The sequence below is a fragment of the Ischnura elegans genome, chromosome 7 (genome assembly GCF_921293095.1).
Source record: "Ischnura elegans chromosome 7, ioIscEleg1.1, whole genome shotgun sequence".
Classification (NCBI taxonomy): Eukaryota; Metazoa; Arthropoda; class Insecta; order Odonata; family Coenagrionidae; genus Ischnura; species Ischnura elegans.
The window spans coordinates 86,819,763-86,832,548 of NC_060252.1; the positions used below are offsets into that span (position 1 = coordinate 86,819,763).

At 36.8% G+C, this 12,786-nt stretch overlaps 1 protein-coding gene across 2 annotated transcripts in view; it reads right to left on the reverse strand.

The window, feature by feature from the left end:
- Positions 1 to 12,786, reverse strand: part of LOC124163093 (lon protease homolog, mitochondrial) — a 43,626-nt gene that overhangs the window by 22,381 nt on the left and 8,459 nt on the right. For both annotated transcript variants that reach the window (XM_046539892.1, XM_046539891.1), the window contains exons 7-9: positions 3,941 to 4,029; positions 535 to 674; positions 84 to 205 (exon numbers count right to left, since the gene is read on the reverse strand). In XM_046539892.1, coding sequence (XP_046395848.1) covers positions 84 to 205; positions 535 to 674; positions 3,941 to 4,029 — 351 coding nt within the window. The remainder of the gene's footprint in view (positions 1 to 83; positions 206 to 534; positions 675 to 3,940; positions 4,030 to 12,786) is intronic.

Genomic DNA, 12,786 nt, shown 5'->3' on the forward strand with positions numbered 1-12,786 from the left:
AAGGTATAAGGCTCATGGTTAGAAGTCCCGAAAATAAAAATGAACAATATAATAAAAGTAAAAAAATTATTTTTGGAACTTACCTCTCGATTGAGAGCTCGAGCTATTGATTTACAAATACTAGTTTTTCCGACACCTGGGGGTCCATGAAAGCATAAAATTTTACCCTGGGTTGTTCCGATAAGTTGACTAACAGCAATAAATTCTGTAAAAATGAAAAATTAGTTTAACTACAAATCTACTCAGTAGAAATATTTCGAGCCTATGCAATAAAAAACATTCTGATTTGATTTCAGAACATTTGACTATTTCAAGGTCCTTAAAATTGATATGATGAACCAAAACCTTATGTGTATTTGAAATGAAGTATGGAATATAAGTCAGCAAATAAAGGAAACACAAACATTTGTATCACCTTTCATAGATAATTAAAAATGCAAAGGTAATTTAAATAGTAATAAAAACTAAGAATCCAAACATATCAAATGTAGGGAATATTTGACACTCAATTAAATGTGAGGCTATGACACATACCGAGAACTCGCTTTTTCACATCTTCCATCCCATAGTGATCTTCATCCAGGATTTCAGCAGCCAATTGTAAATCTAAATTCTCCTCACTAGACACTCCCCATGGCAAAGATGTCAACCAATCCAAGTAGTTCCTCGTGACACTGTAAAACAATATCAATTCTTGCTAATACACAAATACACATTCAAATAGATGCAAGCATTGAAGAAAAGTCCTCTAATAGAAATAGAATAGTAATATCCTCTAAAAAAAATTCTTTAAGAAAACTTTCTATCTAAAAAGAATATTTAATGCACTGCGTACGGATGGCGAGAATTCTCGTCATTTTTTTCCCGAACATTCCAGACAGATGACGAAGATTCACGTCATTTGGGTGCGTCAACCTAAACAATTTTAAAGCGTACAATACGTATTTGTTAGTACGTTTTCAGTTGTTGTTCGTTATTCATAATGAATTGATACATCATAACGTTTGATTGGATAAAGTTATATTCTAAACATTGGCTTTTTAACCATGTTTAAACCAAAGGCATTACGCCCTAATAGGCACATATTTCCAATCTCGGGGTTCCTAGGAATTTAAATACCCCGGTACGCAATGTGTTAAATCTGTCCAGGAGGATAATTTCCCCTGCTACTCAAGCATAGAAGCAAAGCAAATATATAGATAACTTTCACAATTTTTGGAAGCTACAGAAAATAAATATTTGGTGCAAAAAATAAGTTGTTACATTTCATATTTTTCAGTGATTCGTCGTAAAATCCCTTCCCAATAGTGGATGAAAATTTATTTTAAGCATTGCACTCAAACAAATAACTGCCATATTGCTTACCCTGTGTCATCATCATGCACTTGGCAGTCACAAAGAACGTAACAGGTGGCTGGAGGGTTTGTTAAGGTTTTTTTTGTCTCTGACGATGAGATTCATTGATTGCCTTGAGTTGTAACTACATGTGTACGTATTAGGTTATTCGCTAACTGGTTATTAGCTAAATGCATGCATGAAGGCTGTTCCTTTTCTGACTCCCTTTTGAATGATCAAATTGACATAATATTTAAATTTAGGTCTTTGAAAAATTCAGTACAGCAATACTAATAATATAACCTTCAACAGGCATATTTTTAAGAAAAAACAAAAGCATTGCAGTGCTTCATCTACACAAGTTGATGTAATTGAAAGTTGCGTCAGGATTTGGGAGCCTTGTTGAAGTAGACTAGCTTGCAAAGTGTTCAGCAATTTTTTATTTTAATTTTCATTCGTATTTAAAATTGGAGGAAAAATGCATATTCAGTATTCAGTAATGCAGCACTCCTATTCGAGTGAAGTTCTCGGAAAAAAATATCCGGCGGTTTATCCGGGTTGCAGATAAGTTTTCCGTGAGCTTTATTAAAAAATAAAATTGGACACAAAAGCAGCAAGATATTTGCCTTTTCTTAAACACAATGCTACACTGGGCTAATTATTTCCATCAGAATCCTTTAATAGGGTAGTTTCCTTCATCAAAGAAAACAAAAGGCATTGATTGCGATTCGTTACCCACCATTAGTGTATTCATAATACACAAATTATTTGGTTTTTGAAATACCGGTTTAGACAAATGGCAAGGGTCAAATTTTATCCTCATTTGAAAAAGGTCAGATTGGCGCCCATACGATTCCACTCCATGTGACGTCACAGGGACCTAGTTTCTATACGAGTAGATAGGAGTTATACATCGTCTGAGGTTACAAATGCATGCATGAGGCACAGAGCTCAGGGAAACATGTCTTAATAATCACCTATTAAAACTGGCTAAGGTCGGAAAGTTTTCTTCGTTTGATAAGGTATTAATAAATCTTTTTTTAGCCAAGCGCTACCAGCCAGCAAGGTACTCAGCTACCCGCTAGCATCCTGCGTCCTATCAACGCTCAGAGCCTCGATCAAGGTCACCTCACAAGGCGGGAGGGGGAACCAGAAATGCGTCGCAGGGACTTTTTCCCATCATTCCTACTTACTCGTCGCGTTTTCGCGCGCTTGAAATTTTTCACTTTTCATTTAATCGCGAAAAATAGATATCGTCATTTAAAAATCTAATAGTGTGAAATACGTAATCCAGGAGTAATAATCTTTCGATTTAGGCAATAAAAAAATAATAGGAAACCACCCTATTCCTTCTTATAGTGGAATTATTTTATCTACTTGCCGACAAGAAATGTTTCGAGTTTACTTGGACGTCTTCTCTAGAATTGTACGCGACGAACAGTGGCAGGAATAAACTTTTTATTAATTTTAGAAGATTCTTCAATGGTTAATCATTCAGAGAAATGTTACCTACGATCTTTAATTGTATATTTCATATCGCAAATGCACAATTATTGTGGTGGCCTCGCATGCGGTTGAATACAGCTCAAGGGAACAGGAGATTTTGTCGCACTCAGGCATGTTTACGCAGTGACTCGTTAAGGCTAAAATGGAGAGGAAGGGAATAGTAGAAGTGAAGGCAGCGGGGGAAAGTGGAAGTAGAGATAGCATAAGTCATAGCCAGGCACTCCCCTGCGTAAACAATTTGCCTTAAGTCCTGGTTTCGTAAAACCGCTACTGCGCGATGGTGTAATTGCATGCCCGTAGCCTTCATGAGAGTTCCGCGCTCCTCTTTTCCTAGCATGGCGGTACAGGATCAGTGATAACGGATTCGCGTCCTGCAGCAGATGCATCCCAGGCAACTAGTGCGGGATATGACTACTCGGCATGGTGCCTGTCAGTGTACTTTCTGACGTCGTGCAGTGGAGTCGAAGCATTTGTGCAAACCACTTTTCTGAATCTGTGAACTCGCAGCCATGGGTGCATGGTTTTCGGAAACCAGGTATTACATGTAGCAGTCAGATTATGAGTATAATCACGTTCTCACTGCATAAAAGATCGTGGTCGGGCAGAGAAACCTCTCAACGATTCCGGAAAGCAATCTAAAATAATAGACAATGTGCATACATAAGTAATAGCAGTGTGTTTGATTTACATAAATTACGAAAATAACACGAAATTGAAGTAAAGTTTGGATTATCCCTGTTTTCCGATTATTCCATTTTTAGAGAGTTGCCGATTTGAGCGTTGCCAATTGAAGGAAATCTCACCTCCGAGTAGGAACAATTGCAATAAAAGTTTTTGCATAACTGTACACAATATTATGCTTAAAACTCAATTTTAATTCCCGAATATTTAAAATTGTAAGAAATCTGACCTGATCTCTGAAAATAAGTGAAAAGGAAATTCACTCCCTACAGCTGAAAGAGCCACCAGCATTGGACGCAAGAGCCACAACACATGAGACACACCCAGATCAAGCAACTAACACGAGTCCCACATAAGTGACAGCGTTCAGTGAATTTTCACAGCTGCATTGCATAGCACTATATATCAGTCCACTTACTTGAATTCAGATGAATGGCTCTCAAGAAGAGACAACTTGTTTAGTTCTTCATCTATTACTTCCATCACAGCCTTTGGGACGACTTTATTCTGGAAAATAAAGATTTTTAAATTACTGAACAATTAATTGGAAAGACGAATCACAATAAAATTAGGGTACGTTTTTAAAGCAGACACATTTAAGAAGAAAAAATTAATTATGATGTTACAATGAAAGAATGCTTACGACACAAGAACGCACAACATCTAGTGGATAAACAATAAACAACAAATAATCCTTAGGCTAACTTGAATACTTCTGATTTACATACTGGGAATGATAAGAAAATTCTCCTTTAACAGCATATCATTAACATGAGAAAGAAAACACTAAGCAGTGTGTATTCCCCATAATCAGGAAATTATCATCATAATTATGAATTCCTATTGAAATAGAAAAATGAAATTATTGAGCCCCCTTTAGCAACATACGCTACGATCCTACAGTAAATGATGGCCTACTATTTGTGAAATTGAAAGGAAATCATAAAATTACACAGTTTTAAAACTGATATGTATTTGGTTTCTTAACTAGCTGACCTGGCAAACTTCGTACTGCCTTTTCATTGATGAACAGTTATGTGAAACCATTCACAAATCAAGAGCAGCTCTACAGATTTTAATAATTTTTGACTTCTAATCATAAAATAAGAAAAACATTTAAAAACTACAAAAATAAAAACATATTACAATATGTAAATTGTTAGAAAAACATTTTCTTATTCAATCTATTAAGGACCAGGACATGTTTACGCGGATTTTTTCCAATGAATTCTCTAATTTTTGTTTTAATTTGGGAAATTTTAGGCATTCTGGTCTTATTAAGTAGTTAATAGAGTTCAAAACCCTATGCATTCAGTTGTTGGCCTATTTTTGATTTAAACCTTTAAAAAAAATGTTTTTAGATCCAAGTTTACATGACTCAAGATCAATGACCAATTGACTAATGCTCAAAATCTCTTTCAAATAGCCCCTAGAGAGCAGCTCCATGACTTGTGGTGCCCTAGTTAGAACTCGGTTCGAAAAAGTGCACTGTATAAAAGTGCCCCAGTCTACCCAACATATTTGGCTTCATTCTCTAGAGTCAAGTACCTTCTGACGTAAAACAGTTTTTGTTTGGCTAACAGGTGTAAGAACAAATAAAGCGGATAATTTACCAACACGTGAGCATGCCCCACATATTTGACCATGAGAAAAACATGTGTTTTCTAGATTTAGACCACAAACATTTATCTTGTGATCTACTAATCATCATTGCAAATGCAACACGAATTTGAAATTAAATTCATTTTAACTGAAGGAAATATCGGTTGGGATCATGGGAATCCTCAGAATGAGAACTTCTTCATCTTAGAATTTTCCTTTTAGTATAGTGGCTGGAATCACATTGATTATCAGTTATTTTATCACCAAACGTGCTCCAATGCATATTTTTGGTTGATTTAGGCTTTGAAGCATCAAAATCACTGAGCCAAACTTCAGCTGTAAGGTGTGTGGCGGTAATCCAGAGACACCCTATAAGTTTAAAAATTCAGATGCATAGTTGGTGACTTTGTCTTCGTTTGTTACTCATTAAATAGATTTGTGTGAGTGCAAAGAACCCACAATGTGATGGAGAATTAAGAAGTTTAAGTCATAGAGATCTTCATTATCTTAGCCACCAAAATTGCTCACTTTCTCAATAATTTGTGATTTTTATGGCTGAAATTCATGTCCGGGAACACTTTGTTGATAAGTTTATCTTTCAATGAAATGAAATTGCTGCAAAACTATCAAGGAAATGAAATCTATCTGCTCCATACATCAACAGGAACACGATCAATAACCACTAGTTCTAACCACTAAAAATTTCTTAGAGATTTGTTCACGCACACAGTAGTGAACTTTTAGTTGACGACTCAACTCAAGCTTGGCTTACCTCAAATTAAATTATTTTAATATTATTTAAATATTTTTAACATATTTTAACTATTAAAACGTTTCTAATATCGTTACGAATCTCAGTTATTAAATTGGTAAAAACAAAACAAATCTTCTAGTTTTGAGCGACCTGACAGCTTTTGCAGTGGTACCAACTTCGAAAAAACATACCCTAATATCAAAGTTATTTTTTTCCATGAACTTTTACTATTTTTTAATGCTTATTCTGTTATCTGGGGCTGAGGCGAATCCAAAAAACCAAATACATATCACTCAAATCGGTACAGTCATTCTTTAGTTATAAATGGTGTAACTAACATGATTTTTTACTTTGTATCATCTATAAATAGATTATACTGTATTTTTATTTTTCTGCCCTTTGATTGAGACTGTCGAGCAACCTCTGAGACATACTGTGACATCACAATGTTGATATCAACTCCATTTTACACTCTCTCTAAAAATGAAATCACAAAACATATTTCCAGTACCATCAAATTAGCAATATGGAGGCACATCCCACTTCCCTACCTAACAAAGGAAAGGACAAATATAAAGACAAAGGAAGAACAAATATAATAATTAAGCTCCTTCCTCCATTTTGCCACATTCATAACATAGAATCATAAAAATACACGCTACTATTATTTCTAATATGCAACTGCGCAAAGCTCTGACTGCATGACTAAGGGTATCTGAAAATCAGACAAGATAAGCACTGGCTGAGGTGTGAGGCTGTCCACCATTGCCTCATTAGCATAAGTATATATGAAGGAGATTCTACAGGAAGAATTACCGTGGAACCCCGATTTATCGTTCCCGCATTCATCGTTCGCCGCTCCTGGTACCAAATTAAGTTCCATAAAGAGAATGTAATTTTTTCCCGCATCTATCGTTCCCCGAAGTATCGTTTTCCCGCATTGATCGTTTGAAGATTGCGGTCCCGTCGTATAATTTTCCCGCATCCATTGTTTGACAAAAATAAGATGAAGTGTTTACAACATGTTGTTTATGGCTAATAACGACAGACACAAAGTTTGAATCTTCCCCAGGAGATTGAAATACGATAGGGAGAAGCTGAGTGCCGTGGGATAGTTCCATTATCGCATTTCCCAAGATCCCGGTATCCCCCTCCATTCAGCACTCGCCTCTCCCCGTCTGAAGCTTTCCTCTTCTCCGAAATAAAAAAAGGTCCCAGCTCGAGCAGGGATCGTATTACGAAGACCTTAGCTTGGAAAGAAAATATTAAGTTACTCCAGAACAAAAGAAACCTTTTTCACACAACCCCCTTTCTCGACCGCTGACTTTTTTTAGCTGACTCGCTTCAAAGCTCTGGAGGTCAACTGCTGCATGAATCACCGATTAGCCCAAGAGGTGTGTAAAAATAAATTTTGGCAATTGGTATTATACTTTTATTAGATTGAGATATTAGTGATGTGCACGTAATTCAAAAAAGATTGATACCAAACACGACGTATTTCTAACGTTATTTAACCATTTTAAGCAATGAAATAGTTGGAATAATAAGATGGTGGTTTCTGGCGAATATCGATATCCTCGCAGCTGATAGTGAGCTTCACGGCAGTTGATGCGGATTTTTTTTCGAAAATAGGGCGTCTGATTACAATTTTATTTTTTTACAACTTTTTTTCGTAACAACATGGCGGCCGGTCAAGTAAACATTGAATGTCACGCTTGTAAAAACCATTTAAAGGATTGTGAAAAAGCCCTTCCTTGTGAAAATTGCAAGCAATTTTATCATTATAAGTGTACGGGCCTTAAAGAAATTGCTTTGAGAGCTTTGGAGGAAGTTCCCGGATTATTCTGGAAATGTCTTTCATGTCGCGTTATTGAAGGAAACCGACTTAGCAAGATGGCGTGCGACATCGAATTATTAAAAGAAGAGATTAACAATCTAAAGGATAACCCTAAGTTTCACGCGGGGAATGAAAATCGTGTGAAAAAGTTTAGTTTTGCTGAAGTGACAAATCACGTAACAGAGGCCTCACATGACGTAGCTAAGCCGGTGAAACATCGTCAAAGAGATGGAAAAGAGGATGAGTTTGGAGCAAACACTGTTTCTGACTCAAAACCTTCGGCAAAAAAGGAAAAAACGACCCATGTTGATCAAACCAGCTGCGGAATAGTGCGCCTAAACCATGAACAATCACGAAGAGAATCAGATGACGACGGCTATACCCGAGTGCAACACAGAAGAAAGAAACGAAACTTCTTTGGTATCGGAAAAGGTGCGACTGAAAACAACGGTGCAGGTCTCCGAGCTGCGAAAATGATAACGTACGTATATGTGGGCCGCTTGGCCAGCGATTCCACTGAAGATGAAGTGGTAAAATATGTAAAAAAATAAGTTTGACGTCACGTGTGTTTCTTGTGAAAAAATAGAAGGTAAAAGTGTACATGGTGCATTCAAACTCGGCGTGGAATACAGTGATTTTAAACAGGTGATTAATCCGCTTCACTGGCCTTCTGGCGTGATCATCAACAAATTTACAAGACCAAGACAACAGTCGACTGACACGAGAGTCGAACCTAAGGGTAAGTCTTCCTGACTAGCTTTCTGTGACTCAAATCAGCAAAAGACACACTCAGGGTTTAAATTACTGGTTTTAAACATTCAGTGCCTGAGTAACAAAATAGCAGAGCTTGAAGCACTAGCAGAGGCAGAGAAACCAGAATTTATATGTTTATGTGAACATTGGATGAGTGATATAATTATATCAATACCAGGCTATGTGATTGGTGACTTTTATTGTCGGAAAGATCATCGTAATGGAGGTGTTGTTATTTTTGTAAAAAGTACATTAGTTTTTTCTAATATGTCGCATTTGGTGCATAATCTAAATGCTGAACTTATTTTTGAATGTGCAGCAGTGAGGTACACTGTAGCAAGTAATGATTTTATTGTATTATCTGTATATAGATCCCCTGTTAGTAGCTTTAATAGTTTCCTAGAAATTTTAGATAATCTGTTGTACACCTTGACAAGTCAATTGTCAAGACCAAATATTATATTGGCAGGAGACTTCAACTGTAACCTTTTAAAGGACGGACAAGATAAAAGAAGATTTTTGCGAATTTTACAGTCCTATCAAATGAAACCACTGGTAAATACTCCAACAAGGATTACTAATGGCACAGGGACACTACTGGATAACGTTTTCACTGATTACAATGAATCTAATGTTAATACTTCAGTATTTGACCCAGCAATATCTGATCATTCAGCTATTGTATCCATCTTTCATATACATGAGGAGCATCCTCAATCAAAAACCCTAAATCAATGTAGGTTCTTTAATGAGCATAATATGAATTATTTTTGTGTATTGTTGAATCAAGAAGATTGGAAAGACATATATGGTGGAAGACCTCTGAATGTTAACTTTGATGAATATCTTTGTAGATTTAAGTATTACTTCAACTTAGCTTTTCCGCTGCAGTCCGTGGAACACAGGAGTGTCAGCACAAAAAAATGGGTTACAAAAGAAGTTCAAAACTTATCCAGAGTTCTAAAACAAACATTTTTGCAAATACGGTACTCAAATGATGATGGGTTGCGACAGAAGTACTCTCAACTTAAGAAAGAATATAAGATATTTATAAGAAAAGCAAAAAGGGAGTATAATGACCAAAGGTTTAGGAATGCCTCTAATTATTCTAAAGTAGCCTGGGACATCATAAAAAGTAATGTCAATGCCAACCCAACAGTTCTGCCAGATCAAGTTACAAATGAACAAGGGGAAATTACTACAAATCCCATTGAAATCTCCAATGCCCTAAACCACTCATTCTTGCAACTTCCTAAGAGGGTGATTACCACCCAAAGTGGAGCTACTCTCGAAAACCATAAAATAAGTAGTTCATTGTATCTTAAGCCTTGCTCAGAAAGAGAGTTGTCTCTCTATATAGCCAAGATAGGAAAGAAAAAGTCTGCTGACATTGAGGGAATAACGGGAAAAGTAATTAAAGACTGTGAGTCCCTCATACGAAGACCCTTACTCTCGTTAGTCAACCAGTCCTTGTCAGAAGGTGTATATCCTGATTCCTTGAAGGTATCTAAGGTGGTCCCAGTGTATAAGAACAAAGACAATAGAAATAATCTGCAAAACTACAGGCCAGTATCTATAGTGCCACAATTTGGTAAATTATTTGAGTATGTATTCTGTAAAAGGCTCATTGACTATCTTGATAAGCAAAACATAATATCACTCCATCAATATGGCTTTCAGCAGGGAAAATCGACAGAATTGGCTCTATTTAATGCAATTGATAATATTACACAGGAAATAAATAGTAAAAATAAGGTAATGGGGATATTTTTTGACATGAGCCGAGCCTTTGATGCTGTGGATCATGACAAATTGCTAAAAAAATGTGAATCAATAGGTATTAGGGGCATTCCTCTAAATTGGCTTAAGACATATCTTCATGGAAGAAAACAGAAAGTAGCATACAGGAAAGATGGGACGGTCTATTTCTCCTCCACATTAGAAGTCAAAAAGGGTGTACCACAGGGGTCAGTATTGGGTCCTCTTCTCTTTCTAATATTCATCAATGACCTACCTAATAAAATTGTAACCCAAGATAATAAGTGTGTATTATATGCAGATGATGTAACCATCTTATCAAAAAGAAAAAATCTGACCGCGTTAATTGATTCCAGTCAATATATAATAAAATGCATGCAAACTTGGTGTGATGTCAATGAACTAAGGCTTAATGATGATAAAACCCAAGTGATATTGTTTTCTGCTGGGCACAGCCCAAAGGACAATGATCTACTGCAATGTAAAAATAATTATCTTAATGATATGGAATGTGTAAAGTTTCTAGGAATTTATGTGGATAGAAATATGAAGTGGGATGCACATATAGAGCACCTATGTAAAAAACTGAATACACCCATGTCTCGTATAGCGCAATTTCGATTAGCGCAATTTCGATATAGCGCAAATTCGTTCCTCGGGGAAACATTGCAACGCAGTGTAGCCTAATCAAAAATCTTAAACGCTCTCGTGATAAAACGTGAACTTGCGCGAAGTACACACGAAATTTCTATCATTTTACGCATATTAATATTATTGCTTGCCTCAAAGCTTCTTTTTTGTTTATATATTAATCGAAATCCATTGCTGTGCAATGGCCAAAAGTATTACTCGTCATTGGGTCCAGATAGCCGGCCTACCGAAGTAATTTATCTCGTCTCCTTAACAGAATGATAATAAATAATTTAGATCGTTAATTAAGCGTGGGGCTAGTGGAAATGAGATTTTTTTCAGCAATATGGTTTGAGACGTATTTTTGCCGTCATCGGTTATCGGGCGATTGACTTCCAGGTAGAGGGTCCACGCCGTCTACGCTAAAGCCTTCAAGGTCATCGGTATTAACGCGGGAGAAATGGAGCGGTGGCCGAGTTGCGCATGAATAGCATCAACACATAAAAGGGTCCGCTATAGAGACTCAAACACAATGGCTTCGTTCCCTCCCCGCAGTCGTAGGCCTTCTGCGTCTCAGGAATACAGTTCAGCAGTGGAAGGTGATTTAGATAGAGGCATACAGAGTAAAAACCAAGAGAATATGGCAAAAAATAGGAATACGTGTAGAGAAATCAAGAAAAACTATAAACCTAGAAGAGGAATTGAAAGAGGTCAATAGCTTTGAAAATGGAGAGCGTCAAAGCGATATTGCGCGGAAGTTTAAACGCACGATGCCTTATTCTGAATAAAGACGAAGTTAAAACATCAGTGACCTCAGCCGCACCAACTTCAACCAAGCTGTCTACACAAACGGAAAGTTCATAGAGAATCAGTACAAAAAGACGAGAGTGGTAATCACTCCGAGACATTTAGTGAAAGCTCCGGTTGGTTCCAGAATTTAAACGGCAAGCAGGTATTTTCAGTGCGGCGATATCAGGTGAATATGCAAGTGTTGATAGCGCAGTCACCGCAACATTTTCTGATGAACTCCAAGCTGTGATTGAAAGTGGCTCCTTTCCTCCTCAACCAGTTTTTAGTGTTGACGAGACGATAATATTTTGGAAAAGAATGCAATCTCGTTCATTCATTTTCAGGGAAGGAAAACCTGGATCAGGTTTCAAGGCATTTAAAGACTAAGGCATTTAAACTCCGCTAGCTATGAAATGACACTCAAAGTAGCATTTTCCTGTCATTTCGATGAGCGACAAAAGGGCCTGGGTGACACAATAGTTGTTTTTAGACTATGTAGTTTGAAAAATCGTCAACTGCCGGCAACGCATTACGATCCCCTGAGGTAGCAGATGTTAGCCCACCCGCACGACATGAGGGAATTTCAAAAGCACGTAAGAATTTTTTTTAACGTGAAGAAAAGTCTTCAAATGCGTGCGTACTATCTTTAAAGATGTTTTAAACTATAAACATTTATATAAATAATGTTTTCTAAGGCTTTTTATGGGAATATAGATGTTTTAGAGGAAATTCAATACCCAAGACCTATGCTACCAGGAACGCATCCCTATCTTCCCTATGATAAAACGCTCTCGTATAACGCAAATTCGTATAGCGCAAAGACCCCGAGGAACGCATCCCTTGCGCTATACGAGACATGGGTGTACAGTGTTTTATCTTATATCAGTATTAAAGCATAGTGTAAGCCAGTATGTTCTGAAAACCCTTTACTATGGACTATTTTACTCAAGAATTTCATATGGAATTATAATATGGGGATCTTCGCCCCAACTTCATGATGTGTTTGTTATACAAAAGAAATTTGTGAGAAGTATGTGCAAACTAAAGTATCGAGCTCATTGTCGCCCTTTTTTTAAAAGCCTTAAATTACTCACTGTACCTTGCGTATATATATATCAGAGTGTCATATATGTAAAAAGGT